At 48.2% G+C, this 16,150-nt stretch overlaps 1 protein-coding gene across 1 annotated transcript in view; it reads left to right on the top strand.

Annotated features, from left to right (window-relative positions):
* The first annotated feature begins 3,602 nt into the window (after window positions 1–3,602).
* FBN3 (fibrillin 3) overlaps window positions 3,603–16,150 on the top strand; it is a 287,866-nt gene continuing 275,318 nt past the window's right edge. Inside the window, exons 1-2 of the mRNA XM_084614426.1 lie at window positions 3,603–3,725; window positions 8,389–8,697. Coding sequence (XP_084470552.1) covers window positions 8,528–8,697 — 170 coding nt within the window. The 5' untranslated portion in view covers window positions 3,603–3,725; window positions 8,389–8,527. The remainder of the gene's footprint in view (window positions 3,726–8,388; window positions 8,698–16,150) is intronic.

The raw sequence follows: 16,150 nt of genomic DNA, 5'->3' as shown, positions 1-16,150 counted from the left end.
ACAAAGGGACAGTCTGGGGATAAATCTTGCCATCGAGCTCACTGGTGTGTGATGAAAAGAAAGATCTAATTTTAAAACCATCAAAATACTATGTTTAATTAATTAAAATAATTAATTTAATACAACATTTTGAAATCTCAAAAATTGTTTTGGGGGAAGGTGGAGGGGGCGGCTACTGTGACTTTTGGGTCTGATATCTCTGAGCTGGATCACTTCCCTCCAACCCGCCTGCCCTTCCCTGATTATCCCTGATCAATTGCAGTAAAACATCTGGCAGGAAAAGTCTCTTTTACTTTCTCCGTTCACTCACTTTAATATAGGGCTCTTGTATTCAAAAAAGAAGCAACAAGTCACCCCCAAACTGAGAGTGGATTCTTTCCCCCTGAGTCTTTTGATGTGAAGTCATTGTTATTAATTTTCTTCTGCCTCCTGCTGCTCCTGCCTGAAGCTGGGACCAGCAGCCAGTCCATGGAGCTGAACTCAGTGTGTTCAGCAGTGAAGTGAACCGAATGGGTCCTCAGCACATAAGGAATGGTTAGGTGATAATCATGTCTGCATTCAAATGTCTCTGACTAAATCCAACCTCTCCCCCCTACCCTTCCTTGAAATAGCAAGTGGCCAAATTTTGAAATTAACTGTTCAGGGTTTCCCAAGGGCAGAAATTTGTCAGGGGAGAGGAATTGTAGAGGTTGTCCAGACGAGCTGGCAAGTCTGCCTCATTTCCTGATACAGCTGTGGGGACTGAGTGTCACTCAGGGCTTTGGATGGGGAAAGAGGTGGTTGGGATATGCCCCCACCACTCCCCAGTGGGAAAAGAGTTGAGAGAAAGTTGGTGCTACCCTCCTGGTCCCTCCCCCAGCTCCTGTCCTGCTATAAATTTAAGTTGGATGCAAACATCAGAGGTAGATAACATGCTTTAGGGCTTTGTTTACCTTCCGCGCTGTGTCTGGTTGTAGTTGTGATTCTGGGGTATAACTTATTGCAAACAACAACCTCCCAAATGCTGAGCTGTGATTCTGATGTATTGCAAACAACACCAACCCAAATGCACCAAACAGCCCATCATCTGGGGGAACAGATGGGGATTTAGAAAAATATACACAAATGGTAGTGATTCCGTGCTGCCGGTAATAAGCATTTGATGACCAGTCCTTGCCCTGTGATGGATAGTGGGAGGGTTGAACAAGCTTTGCTGTCTTGCTAGGATGCCCGTGTTCTGGTGTTTACTGTGCTATAACCGCAAACAGCTGTGCTGAAAAGCTTTAGTGTAGAAAAGCAGGCAATAAGCTAAAACAAAAGTGTACAGGGAGATCTGCATATGTTAGATGGATTAAAATACTTCTTAACCATCCATACTGAAATGTAAAGAAAAATACATTCCTGCTATGTATAGGGCTGAATCTCACTGTCTGGCCCTGGAAGAGACTCCTCAGACAGAAAAATGTCAATTTAACATGCTTGGTTTTAGAGATCAGTTAAATGTGAATTAACAGAGACATCACGTAGTGTTGGGTTTTAGCATGGGCAACACACAGGAGTCGCCATCTTCCATTGCAAGGCACAGACCTTCACTTACTGTCTCTACGCCAAACGCACAGCCAGGCAGGCATTTTTAAACAATGTTAAAAAGACAATTAATTAATTACAAGTCCACAGGAAATTCTCCCCCTGGTAAGAGGAAGGGAAGGGAAGAAAAACCACACATCACAAATGCTAGTGACCTTGCTTAATCCAGGCCCTTAGGGCCCGGTTTTCAAAGGTATTTAGATGGCTGAAGATGCAGATAGGCACTTAGTGGGCTTTCCAGAAGTGCCCTAGGTGTCTAACTCACATCGATTTCTCTGGGAATTGGGTGCCTCGGAGCTTCTGAAAATTATTCTAGGCATCTATTTGCATCTTTAGATGCTTTTATACCTTTAAAAATCTGCCTCCTCGAAACCATGGTGATGGACACAGTGTAAGAACCAGAATAGAATAGAACAGAATAGACTAGAGAGTCTCCTATGACTGCAATTGGTCCTAATTTTCTTAGCCCTTGAGAAAAAGAAACATTCAATCCCTTGTCCCTCCACTATCACACTGCATAGCATTATGGCCCAATCCTGCTGTTCTTCCTCAAGCAAAGCTCCCATTAACTTCAGTGGGAATAAAGTTTGCAGGATTAAGCCCCCAATAAGAGGTCTAAGACCCTGTAAAGTGTGAAAAACTGTTGCAGACAGAGCAACGTTCCATGAACTGCCCCATTGCTGAGTGTTCCTGGGAATTGGGTCTGTCTGTCCCCCTCTCTCCACCCAAGTTTGCTGTTAATTAGGCTAAGCATCATTTTGACTTCTGTAAAGCCGGCAGGGGGCTGATTACTGGGAGAGAAAAGAACAAAGGAGACAGCAAGGACATTTCAAAGAGAGGCAGAAGAAGGGGAAAGAGGCAGCAGTCACCCAGTCTGCCTGAGGTTTGTCAGAGAATTTTGACACCTCTGTGCATTGATCCAAAGTTTGCATCTGAACTCTGTATACAGGGTGTAAAAGGGTAACAGAGCAGGAGCAGATGTGCTCTTAGGACAATAGAAAGCCCCTCACATCACTGTGTGCTTTGTACGCAAGTTTTTAGGGCTCCTTTTGGTTCAGTTCAGTTAGACATCCAACACTCAGCTGTTTTTCTGGAGTTTATCAGAACCTCTTTGGCCTGGAACCTGGCCTGTATTGGGCTTTCTGGGGAGATTTCTGGTATTTCCTGGCTACATAGTATTGGTGTCGTCTAGTTCCTGGAAATACCCAGGGTGTGCAGAGGCATGCATGCAATGAGTCAGGGGTGGGTATGTCTGTATGCATATGCTTTTTATTTTTCTTTTCAGGAGAAGGCATCAATAATAATTATTGAAACAAGATGGAGAGGAAACACATCCATTGTGCCTTGTGAGCAAAACCAGATCATGAACTGGTGTGTGATGAAAAGAAAGATCTAATTTTAAAACCATCAAAATACTATGTTTAATTAATTAATTAAAATAATTAAGTTAATACAACATTTTGAAATCTCAAAAATTGTTTTGGGGGAAGGTGGAGGGGGCGGCTACTGTGACTTTTGGGTCTGATATCTCTGAGCTGGATCACTTCCCTCCAACCCGCCTGCCCTTCCCTGATTATCCCTGATCAATTGCAGTAAAACGTCTGGCAGGAAAAGTCTCTTTTACTTTCTCCATTCACTCACTTTAATATAGGGCTCTTGTATTCAAAAAAGAAGCAACAAGTCACCCCCAAATTGAGAGTGGATTCTTTCCCCTGAGTCTTTTGATGTGAAGTCATTGTTATTAATTTTCTTCTGCCTCCTGCTGCTCCTGCCTGAAGCTGGGACCAGCAGCCAGTCCATGGAGCTGAACTCAGTGTGTTCAGCAGTGAAGTGAACCGAATGGGTCCTCAGCACATAAGGAATGGTTAGGTGATAATCATGTCTGCATTCAAATGTCTCTTACTAAACCCAACCTCTCCCCCCTACCCCTCCTTGAAGTGAAAAACTTTTGGCTCAAGAATGCAGTCGGGTTGTTCTCCTGTTCCTCCCACTCCTCCTGCACCCCTTCTCCCGCAACAAGGCCCTCCCCCTCTCCAATCTGGATTAGGCTGTACCTTTTTTCTTTCCTTCAGGGGTGAGGGCTTTATTCCCTTCTTTTCTGCCCAGTTCTCCACTAAACAAAGGAGCTCTGGGCACATCACCAGTTCCAGGACCTAAAGGTATTTAAACAGATTCAGACTAAATCCAGACTCTCTAAGTGGCTAAGGGGCTGATTTCTTTCTCTTTATCTCAAAGCTAGTTTGCAATTGTTCGACTGCCTTTTTTCTATTTTTTTTTCATTTTTCCCTCTGTTTAGTTCTGACACTTAATGCCACAGATTGAAATGTCTTTCCTGCTCCCCTCAAATCTGCCAGTCTGTGTTAGCTCAGATTTAATGATTGATTCTCTGTCTCTCTTTTTTTCCTTTGTCAATGCTGATTTCTTACAAAGAACGTTTGGTGGAATTTCTCAGAGCTGCAGATAATTTTTGAGCTTTTTTTAACTCTCTTCAGATGGTGTAAATTACTTTTCCATATTCTTTTAGCAGAACTGCAGTGTTAACGCTTTCAAGGGTATGTGCCTGTGTATTGATCGTTGGTGTTATTCTAATTTCACTGTGGTTAAAGGGGTCACTTATCTCCTCAACCGAAATCTCTGCACGAGAGATTGGAAACCTCCTAGTGTAAAAAAAAATCTTTGCTTTCTATGACCACTTTTCCATGTGTGTGTTACTTTGAAAGCTCTAAAAACTACCTCTCTTTTGTCTAGCTGGAGATAATCAGATCCTAGCCTTCAGCAGACAGACATGTGTAGCAAAGTAGTAGAATTTTGCAAGGCACTGCAGGGAGGGCAGTTTCTTTGTCTCTTCCTTTGCCTCTGCTCCCAGCCCAGTTTGCTCCTTCCCACTCTGTCTTTCTCATTCACTGAATTTGAAATATTAGAGCTTGAAAAAGCATGTCCTCAAGAGCTGAGAAATTCTGACCAAGGACACTGCTCTGGAGCTGTGAGTTTTGGAATGGTTTGAACACGTTTTCTGCCTTGTCTGTGCTGCTTTTTGCCTGCTTTTGGGCTGTGCTGGAATTGGAAAGTGCTTCTGTGGGACAGCATGGGGGACTTCTAGGGGCAGCTCAGGGCCCCATGCCTCCCAGCAGGAGTACTCAGGGCTGTGCCTCTCTCAGCAGCAGCAGCAGCAATCATTTTCATTTTGGGGAGAGGGGGAACCTCTGGGAGAAGACTTGGGGTCTCAGGGTGAAAGATGCTCTCTGGCCCTCCTTCTCTGAGGAGGGCTGCAAGCCCTGGCTCTCCTGGGGACTGGCTCCCAGCTCCAGCATGCTGGAGTGAGGGGGTGGGTAACAGAACAGCTGAATGTCTGTACATGCCAGTATAGGGCCAGGGGAGTTGGGGAATGGGGAGCAGGGTTGGGGAAGGAATGAGCCTTGAGTGGGAGCTGAGGGAGGGGGGATGGGTAAGGACAGTGATAAAACATCTCAAATTTATCACACTTTACCTGCCCATATCAGACCAGCCCATGGACTCTGCCAGTCAGCCACCCCCCGCCCTGTCTTCCATCACATGCACCCTTAGCTCATGCACCCTGAACCCAAGCCCAGCCATACTCCCTATCATACACCCAGACTTCCACCCTCATCCCCGAGGCCAGGCCCAGGACCTGGCACCCACACTGCCCATTACTCACAGCCCTCCCTTAGCTCAGAGTCTGCGCCTTTCTCCCCTTCTTCAGCTCCTGCTGCAGCTCTGCTCACGGCTGATGGCCACACTCCCACTGCCGGGGCCTGCTTATCCCATCCCATTTGCCTGAGACCCTGTGAGTCCATGGTGCCAGTCCCTGGGCACAGCCCTGTAGGCTTGATGCAAAAGGCACTGGTGTATTTGCAGTATGTTTGGCACCAAAATAAAGCCACTCCGGAGATCTCTGTGCGCCCCACGGGCCATGACGACATGAGCTGAAACCCTCCCCCCATGAGTTCCCCCCGACCACAGTCCCCAGTGACACGATCCAGATCCCTCCCTCCCTTCCCTCGACCACGGCCCCCAGTGACACGAGTCAAATCCCTTCTCCCATGGGCTCCCCCAGACCACGGCCCCCAGTTACACGATCCAGATCCCTCCCTCCGACCACAGCCCCCAGTGACCCGAGCCGAATCTCTCCCCCAGGGGCTCCCCCAGACCACAGCCCCCAGTGACACTCCCTTCCTCCCTCCAACCACGGCCCCCAGTGACACAATCCAGATCCCTCCCTTCTTCCCCCGGCCACTGCCCCCAGTGACACGATCCAGATCCCTCCCCCCATGGGCTCCCCCTGATCCCAGTGACATGAACGGAATCCCTTCCTCTCTCCCTCCCTCCAACCACAGCCCCCAGTGACCCGAGCCGAATCTCTCCCCCCATTTGCTCCCCCAGTCCAGGGCCCCCAGTGACACGATCCAGATCCCTCCCCCCATGGGCTCCCCCTGACCCCAGTGACATGAACAGAATCCCTCCCTCTCTCCCTCCCTCCAACCACGGCCCCCAGTGACACAAGCTGAGTCCCTCCTCCCATAGGCTCCCCCGACCATGGACCCCAGTGACTCAAGCCAGATCCCTCCCTTAATGGGCTCCCCCGACCATGGCCCCCAGTGACCACAGCCCCCAGTGACACAAGCCAGATTCCTCCCCCACAGCACCCAGTGACCCCCCAGGGGTTCCCCCTGACCACGGCCCCCAGTGACCACAGCCCCCAGTGACACAAGCCAGATTCCTCCCCCACGGCACCCAGTGACCCCCCAGGGGTTCCCCCCAACCACGGCCCCCAGTGACCACAGCCCCCAGTGACACAAGCTAGATCCCTCCCCCCACTACCCCCAGTGACCCCCCCATGGGCTCCCCTGATCACGGCCCCCAGTGACAGGAGCTGAGTCCCTCCTCCCATTGGCTCCCCCGACCACAGCCCCCAGTGACCCTCCAATGGGCTCCGCCGACCACGGCCTCAGTGACACGAGATGGATCCCTCCCCTGACCATGGCCCCCAGTGACCCCCAGTGGGCTCCACCGACCACAGCCCCAGTGACACGAGTTCCTCCCCACACATGAGCAGCCCAGTGAGTGGTGCTGAGCCTCCTCTCGTCGCTCTGCGGGCTCCCCAGGCAGCGTCCCGTCTCCTCCCGTTGGAAGGTGTCTGGGTTTAATTTTGCTTTGTTCACTGACACAGACGCATGGCAAAGTGACTGGAGCAGCATCCCTGGGACCCGGGGCCGTGGGCTTTGTCTGGGGATGTGCCCGTGTTTTGGCTCCCACAGGCCACAGCATAGGTTGACAAAATCATGCCAGGCAGCCAGTCCAGGATTGAGGGCAGACGCTCTGACACTGGCCTCCTGTTTGCAGATCCCTGTGCCTACCCCTGAGCTGCCCCCTTGCTGGTGCTAAGGGACGTCCAGGGCCTGCTACTGCTGTCCCCAGCACCAGCATAACAATCACCCCCCCAGCCTTTCACACTAAGTCACGCAAACTTCCCCAGGCCTGGCCCAGCTCAAAGGCTCTCCCCCGTCATCCCATCCCCTGCACTACTTCAGCCTTGACCTTGCACTCACGCCAGCCCCCAGTATGGCCCGAACACATGGTACAATCTCACTGAGCTCCCCACAAATACCAGCCCAGCCCTAACACATCACATTTATCCTCCTCTCCCTCGCCCCTGCGTAGTACTTGTCATTCAGCCCCATGCAATCCTCTATACTCATCCCTTAGAATCATAGAATCATAGAATATCAGGGTTGGAAGGGACCTCAGGAGGTCATCTAGTCCAACCCCCTGCTCAAAGCAGGACCGATCCCCAATTAAATCATCCCAGCCAGGGCTTTGTCAAGCTTGACCTTAAAAACCTCAAAGGAAGGAGATTCCACCACCTCCCTAGGTAACGCATTCCAGTGTTTCACCACCCTCCTAGTGAAAAAGCCTTTCCTAATATCCAACCTAAATCTCCCCCACTGCAACTTGACACCATTACTCCTCGTCCTGTCATCTGCTACCACTGAGAACAGTCTAGATCCATCCTCTTTGGAACCCCCTTTCAGGTAGTTGAAAGCAGCTATCAAATCCCCCCTCATTCCCCTTCTCCCCACTCCATCACTGGGCTGAGCCCCCTCCACCCTCTGGGCTCCTTGACTCCCCTCGACCCACTGGGAAATGGAGGGGATTTCAAAGGGAATCCCAGGAGCTGGGAACACTGTTTTCAGGGCAGTGTACTTCCCATGCCCCTCCCACATCCCAGCCCCCACTCCTCCTGGTCTGAGTGGCACATGGGCTGGGAGGGCACAGCTGGGGAACTGAGCAAGGGGGCCCACAAACATGAGGCCAGAGCTTCTCCTGGGAAACCACTGTCCTGAGTGCATCTTCTCTGGCCCCATAGCCCTGCTTCTTGCATTGCTCTCCTGAATCCTGGAGCTGCATTCAGGGTATCGCAGGCCAGCAGCCATCAAACCCCAGGGCATGCCTGCAACTACACTTGATGCACTAATTGGGTGCCCTTTATGTTTCTAAATGCTCTGGAAGGACAGAGGGGAAGGAAGAGAGTATCTCCACTCCATAGAGATCCAGAGGGAGCAGCCTCTGTCCGTTCCTAACTCTTGGGAAAGAAATTTTTTGGCAATGTCTTTGTGTGGTATGAGTGTATGAGCTAACAAGCTCACAACTCCTTGGATTGTGCACAAGGAGCCAAAGTCAGTGCGATTTTGTGACCTCACTCTATTAATGCTGGGGAAGGGGGGCCTGGGGTGAATGATCATTTTAAAAATGTAAAAGCCCTTAAGAACACTTGTGTCTCCTCTGTCCTGTCTCTGCTTCTAGCCTCAGAAGGGGACCGTCAGGACGGCAGCCTGGCATTCAGGGTTTGCTGCCACAATCCATCCTCCACCAGGGCAGCAGGGCCCCTCCAGCTGGAAGAGGCTTTCAGGGCAGCAGAGGGAATCAAGGAATCCTTGCCATCATGGGGTTATTATGGCTGGCCAAGTTCATGCTAGGATGTACAGCACTTTTGTACATGGAACAAGCCCAGGGCCAATATGAAGGGGACTTTCAGACAGACAGATTTGCAGGCTATGAGGAAAGACAGCCAGCAAACAGAGTGAGAAGAAGAGGCCAAGACACTTTACGAGGGTACGTTTAATGTTCATTTCTTTTTTATGGTACAGAACTTGGGTTGTTAATGTAGCACAGGCTCTGAAGACCAGACCTGCTTTTAAAACTGCCTTTTCTGTATTATGTGTGAGGTCAGCAAAAATTCTGCCCTGCAGCCTTTTCCAAAGTTCACCTTAGGAGAACAAGCTAATTCCACAGGGGAATTCAGTGTCTGAGGGCACAAAGAGAGCTCCGTGTGTTACCCAGTTGCAGGAATCAGGCCAGGAGACGTGATTACTCAGCTGCACTCCCTTGGGTCAGAGTGTCCCAGCGGTAGGGTATAAAGCTTTTCACGTCCAGCTCTCCAATGCCAGTCTAGACCTGGGCCTGTGTTGTCTGCAAGACCTTATCGTCTGGTGGCTGCTCTGGTCTGGTGGCCTTGTGCAGCCACTTGGTGGTTCTCAGTGGACAGGACCCACATCACAAAGCTCATCATGGTCGTAGGCTCTTATTGGCAGGTTCATCCAAGGATCAAATGGGCTTGAAAACTGAACCCCCCGGCAGCCAGAGTGGAGTTCTCCCAGTGAGGGTTGGGGCAGAGTGGCAGGCCACTGTATGGGGAGCTGGTACTGCTGCCCATGTTGTAGCTGGGTTGTCAGCCTGGCACCTCCTGCCATCACTACATGAACTCCAGTGTATTTTGAGTCTGCCTGTCTGGGAAAGCTTTCCTGTGTCAATGTGCAGAATTGGAGAAGCCCCCGGGCCATTCCAAAGGCCATGTTCCCCCCACGCTTGCCCGGGAAGGCTTCTCTCATGGGTTCACTTTTCCTGAACGCAGCACCTTCGGCACAGACACGGTCGCACAAGCCACACCTGAGTTGGAGCGAGCTGGCGCATGAAGACGAGCACCGGCAGCTGAGGGCCAACAGCCAAGGCTGGGCCCGGGGCAGGCTGAACTCATCCCTGGAGTTCAGACATCCATGGTCACTTGCTTCCGCTGTTCTGTGACTCTGAAAAGATGGACAGCAGCTATTGTGGCTGCATTTGCAGTGGGTTCATTTTTTAAAAGTGAGCCACCAAAGGCAGCCCTGAGTTGCTCATTCCCACAGAAGGGCAGGAGTGCTCTCTTCCCCGAGAAAGGCTCACGCATTCAGATATTTTCCAGTGCGTCCTTCAGATAGCTTGTTAGCCCTGCTGCTAATCACCGACAGGGGAGGCGGGGGAAGGCAGAGTGTGCAGGGCCACGTTTGGAAAGGAGGAAGGTAGCATGGAGTCCTGGGCCAAAGTCCCTCAAGAACTCCGATGTGGACTCCCAGGGCTATCCAGGAAGGGTTACTGATCCCAGGGTGGTGGCTGGGTTTGCTGACACACTAGCTGCAGCATTAGCATCTGACTCAGCATCTCCTGGGGTGCTGTACCTGACAGTGAAGAGGCAAAATGCTGGAGTGAGGCGAGTTTTTATTTTGCCTTCATCCGGGGACTTTACCTACATTCCCCTGCCTTGCGGCACACTGGGAGGAAAGGCACGTCTTATTAGTGATTGATTTAGGACAAAGTGTTCAGAAGCACCTTGGTGATTTAGAAGCCAAGGACTCATTTTCAAAAGTGACTTAGGAGCCTGAATCCCACTGACTTACAATGAGACTTCAGCTCCTCCCTGCGTAAGTGACTTTTGAAAATGGAACTTAGACTCCAAGTCACCTGGAGGCTTTGGAAAATGTATTGTAGAGGCTCTCTGTCATTATAGCTTTTTGCAAACATCAAAGTAAATACACTGATACGTTTTTTTCAGTGGTTTGAACTGTTAAGTTTGTGGTAGCATCAGGGACAGAGCTGAGGGTTGTTGGCTCCCAGTCCCTTGTTGGGTGCACTGGACCACACAGCCATCTCTGTGAGTGTCTATTCCATTTTACTTAGTGGCCTTTGAACCTCTCTCTGTAGGGTGAGCGAGGGCCAGGTTGTGGTAAATGCCAGCTCCGTTTAGAAAAGCCTGTGGAACTGCAAATTAAGGCACTCAGACTAGGGAATCATTGTTCCTTGGTTTTCAGGCAAAATGATGCAGAATATAAAGATGTAAATAGCATTTTGGCAAACCAGAGAACATGTGGAACTTCTTCCCAAAGACAGTTTGCAAGCTCTGCGTCCAGTGATCCAAATCAAGTGTCTTGTTCCAGAGTCCCAGCTTCTCCTTCAGAATGTCCCACTTTCTGACAGTCCAAGTATTTAAGAGCGGCAAAGAGTCCTGTGGCACCTTATAGACTAACAGACATATTGGAGCATAAGCTTTATATGTCGGATGTACATGAATCCGATGAAGTGGATATTCACCCACGAAAGCTTATGCTCTAATACGTCTGTTAGTCTATAAGGTGCCACAGGACTCTTTGCCACTTTTACATATCCAGACTTACATATCCAGGCTACCCCTCTGATACTTGACAAGTATTTAAGGTCATTTGTCTCTGTCGGTTTCATCAGAAGCATACCTCTAAAACTGTCTGAGATCAGAAATGGACTAGAAAGCATCATCTCACTGGGTCTGGCAAATGGTTAGCGGTACCACTGTATGGGATTACATAGCTAAAGTAGGACTCTACCAAAAGAGACCATCTAATCCAGTATCCCATCTTCTACAATGGCCTCTTCCAGATTCTTCATAAGGAATTGTCACCCCCAACACCTTCACTCTGTACCAGACAAGAAACAAATGTGCAACACTACAGCATGGGGGGAAATCTCTTCCTGTCCCAGCTTTTGATCAATATATACCCTAAAGGATCAGGATTGATAACTGTTGCCATTTCTAACTGCAGATGCTATTCTTATTCAGAAGAATCAAACCTAGTTCTGAGTCCTACTGATAATATAAGAACATAAGAACCGCCATACTGGATCAGACCAATAGTCCATCTAGCCCAGTATCCTATCTCTTGACAGTGGCCAATGCCAGGTGCTTCAGAGGGAGTGAACAGAACAGGTAATCATCCAGTGATCCATCCCTTGTCATCCACTCCCAGTTTCTGGAAGACAGAGGCTTGGGACACCCAGGGGATGGGGTTGCATCCCTGACCATCTTGGCTAATAGCCATTGATGGACCTATCCGCCATGAACTTATCTAGTTCTTTTTTCAATTCAGTTAGTTTTGGCCTTTACAGCATCCCCCAGCAACAAGTTCCACAGGTTGACTCTGCATTGTGTGAAGAAATACTTCCTTTTGTTTGTTTTAAACCCACTGCCTATTAATTTAATCTCATGACCCCTGGTTCTTGTGTTATGTGAAGGAATAAATAACACTTCCTTAGTCACTTTCTCCACATCGTTCACGACTTTATAGACTTCTATCATATTCTCCCCTTTAGTCATCTCTTTTCCAAGCTGAAAAGTCCCAGTCTTATTAATCTCTCCTCATACAGAAGCTGTCCCATACCATTAATCAGTTTTGTTGCCCTTCTCTGTATCTTTTCCAATTCTAATATATCTTTTCTGAGATGGGGTGACAAGAACTGCACTCAGTATTCAAGGTTTGGGCATATCATGGATTTTTACAGTGGCATTATGATATTTTCTGTCTTATTATCTATCCCTTTCCTAATGGTTCCTAACATTGTGTTAGCTTTTTTGACTGCCGCTGCACATTGAGTAGGTGTTTTCAGAGAACTATCGATAATGACTCCAAGATCTATTTCTTGCATGGCAAAAGCTAAGTTAGAGACCATCATTTTGTATGTATAGTTGGGATTGTCTTTTCCAGTGTACATTACTTTGCATTTATCAACATTTCATCTGCCATTTTGTTGCCCACTCACCCAGTTTAGTGAGATCCCTTTGTAACTCTTTCTAGTCTGCTTTGTAACTCATCGTAGTCTGAGGGCTGGTCTTCAATCAAACCTGCACCAAAACTACAAAATAAATGAATGAAAAGTTATTTAGTTTAGTTATTTTGGTGCAAGGGTGCATGCAGACTAGCCCTTAGAGCAAGGGAGGGTAGGGATAGGATACAGAGGGACCTAGACAAATGAAAGGGTTGAGCCAAAAGAAATCTGATGAGGTTCAACAAGGACAAGTGCAGAGTCCTGCACTTAGGAAGGAAGAATCCCATGTACTGCTACAGACCGGGGGACCGAATGGCTAGGCAGCAGTTCCGCAGAAAAGGACCTAGGCGTTACAGTGGACAAGAAGCTGGATATGAGTCAACAGTGTGCCCTTGTTGCCAAGAAGGCCAATGGCATTTTGGGTTGTATAAGTAGGAGTATTGCCAGCAGATCGAGGGACGTGATCGTTTCCCTCTATTCAACATTGGTGAGGCCTCATCTGGAGTACTGTGCCCAGTTTTGGGCCCCACACTGCAAGAAGGATGTGGAAAAATTGGAAAATGTCCAGTGGAGGGCAACAAAAATGATTAGGTGGCTGGAACACATGGCTTATGAGGAGAGGCTGAGGGAACTGGGATTGTTTAGTCTGCGGAAGAGAAGAATGAGGGGGGATTTGATAGCTGCTTTCAACTCCTGAAAGGGGGTTCCAAAGAGGATGGATCTAGACTGTTCTCAGTGGTACCAGATGACAGAACGAGGAGTAATGGTCTCCAGTTGCAGTGGGGGAGGTTTAGGTTGGATATTAGGAAAAACTTTTTCACTAGGAGGGTGGTGAAACACTGGAATGCATTACCTAGGGAGGTGGTGGAATCTCCTTCCTTAGAAGTTTTTAAGGTCAGGCTTGACAAAGCCCTGGCTGGGATGATTTAATTGGGGATCGGTCCTGCTTTGAGCAGGGGGTTGGACTAGATGACCTCCTGAGGTCCCTTCCAACCCTGATATTCTATGATTCTATGATTCTAACAGACATTTGAGGGTCTTCAAGTTCTTTTTATGGGGTAGGATAAAATAGGGCACGTGAGTGGCCTGTTCTGTACCATTTACTCTCATTTGTCCTTGTAGCCTGCATTCTCTCATTCCTCTCCTTGCCAGACTAAGGTCTGATCCTGTGAACACTTTCACACATGAGTAACTTTACTCACGTTAGTACTCCCTATAACACAATAAAGTGTGCAGCCCCATTCTGTTTATTCTCTCCTTTTATGCAAGTTGCCTGCCCAGGGCTGGTTGGAAAATGGAGAAAATGCAGAAAATTTTGGTTTTTGGCAAAAATTTTAATACAAATATGTTGGCTGAAAAAATAAATATTTTGATGTAGCTATGGTGCATTATGGGAGATGTAGTCATGCTGTGGGGCCCAGGCCATTCAGGAGTGTGGGGACAAGAGCACACTGACTTTCAACCCCCATGAGACACTACAGCAGCATCTCCAGAACAAAATATTTTGTTTTTCATCCAAAAATATTTCAGTTTTGAGGCCTTTGGTTTTTTGATGAAAATTCAGAATTTCCTATGGAAAGCAGATACTTGCCAGAAAAAAAAATTTTTGTGGAAAAACCACTTTTTTTGTCAGGAAACAATTTTATCAATGGAAAATTTTTGACCAATGCTTGTCCTGCACCATCAGAGCACTCTAACCGTTTTGCTCGTATGAATTTTATAAACAATATTTTCCCTTTTTACATTATATTTCGCACCTTCCATCCTGACGGATCGCAAAGCATTTTGTGAAGTTAACACACTGTTCACAGGGTTCACTTCATCCATCACGGAAATGCTGCTACCTCTGGGGTGGAACACAGCAAGGGCAACAGTATACAGTGACAATATCGGACACAAAGCGAAGCAACATATCTTATCGCCTGGAGTTTAGGGAAACAGGATGTAGTTACTTTTATCCTGGATTGGCAGGGAGAGGGACTAGATAACTGAATAGCTCTTCTCCATCTCCGACTTTTCTGAATTGGAATTTGAGCATGATACATGGGATTCTACCCCAATTCCTCTGAAAAGTGCCCTGGGATTTTTAATGACCCCAGGATTGCACCTTATTGGAAGAACAGTACAGTACCTCCAATGCAGCACAGGGCCCTTCGCAACATGCTGGAATGTTAACTGCAGGTGGGACTTCCGAAGGCTCCGGAAGGTGCCCAACACTCATTAGCTTTTTAGGTTCCTATCTCCCACAGGCTCTTTCAGAAATCCCACTGTACATGTTCACGCAGAGGAAAGAGCTCTGCCCACTGGCTCCCCAGCTCTACTTCCTGAAGCACAATGACTTCCCATTGGAGGTCTCCTGTAAAATCCCTGATGCAGCCCAGGACATCTTAGCTTGTGTGCTGTGATGGGGATGACACATCACAAGGTAGTGTGGCTGCAGTCTCGGTTGCTGATCTGCTCTCCCTTAGTGCCACGTCACTTTGGGTGTGTCCACTCAGGAAATCGGTATCAGTACAGATACACAAAACTCTTCTGTGTCATAGGATTTAACGCAAGACACATCTCTTTTATTATCCCCCCTGTGACCCATGCTAGTCCTCAATGCCTAGCCCTGTAGTCAACAGGGAATAGCTAAAAACAACTGAACCTAGAGTAGCTACACTAGAGTAGTCAGGGTGATTAGGGAATAGGGGGCATGGCTGCAGAAATACAGGAACAGAGATGACTAATATTTCTCCTGGCAATGCAATATCATGCTCTGTGCCCCCTCACAACTCTGCTTTGCAAAGTTCCTCTCACACAAGGAGAGACTCAGCAAAATAAATGAGCCTCTGATTCACAAATTACTTTACAAGACTGGTTAATAAAGCAAGAGGTGGCCATAAATCATTCCCAAAGCAGCACAATCTATCATAAAATTCATTACAGTAGAAGACAATTTAATATGACAAACTCCTTTAGGAACAGCACTTGACAAATCCATTTGCAATGCAGGATCTTAAAAGGATTATTATGTTAATGAACTATTTAATGATTTTCAACAGCAAGAATGGGTTTAATGAGGGGGGAAGAAAGGGTCATTAGAGTGTCTGCAGCCCAGCTGGGTCCTGCACTGGAAATGCTCTTTCCTGTGAGCTAATGGCTGCTTAATTTCACCTATCAGAATGAAGGATCAGCTACAGCCTTAATTAGAAAACTACTAATTACCATGTCCATTAGTTATTAAACAGGGTCTGCAATCAGTGACACCTTATGAAGGGAAGGGGCCATTTGGGGAGAAAAGGCGTTTCTCAGAGCCCTGGATTCGTTCTGATTGAAGAGGGAGAAAGGGTTCTTTAAAGAAGGGTGCCACCGTGCCAAGGAAGCAAATGGAGAGAACCAGTGGCTGGGGGCACTGGCACAGCTGGCATGTTCAGATGACACTCAGAGACAGCACACAGCCATGCAAGGGATTGGGGGTGCCTGACTCAGGGGCAGCGCAGGTTGGAGCCCACCTGGAGGTAACCCCAGGAAGCTGGCGAGTTCACAAACTGCTGTCCTACACAATTTCTATTGACATCTTCTGAGTCACCTCCGAAGGGAGGGAATGGGAGTGACTGGACTGCAAAGTGAAAGGGTAGCGAGGGTCACCCGCAGCTGCTAGGCTTCCTGACCCCAACTCTGCCCCATGGCCCAGCAC

The sequence above is a fragment of the Lepidochelys olivacea genome (genome assembly GCF_965140295.1).
Source record: "Lepidochelys olivacea isolate rLepOli2 genome assembly, chromosome: 25".
In the NCBI taxonomy this organism is placed as follows: domain Eukaryota; kingdom Metazoa; phylum Chordata; order Testudines; family Cheloniidae; genus Lepidochelys; species Lepidochelys olivacea.
Note: the sequence above shows the minus strand (reverse complement) of the source record. Positions and strands in the feature narration are given on the sequence as shown.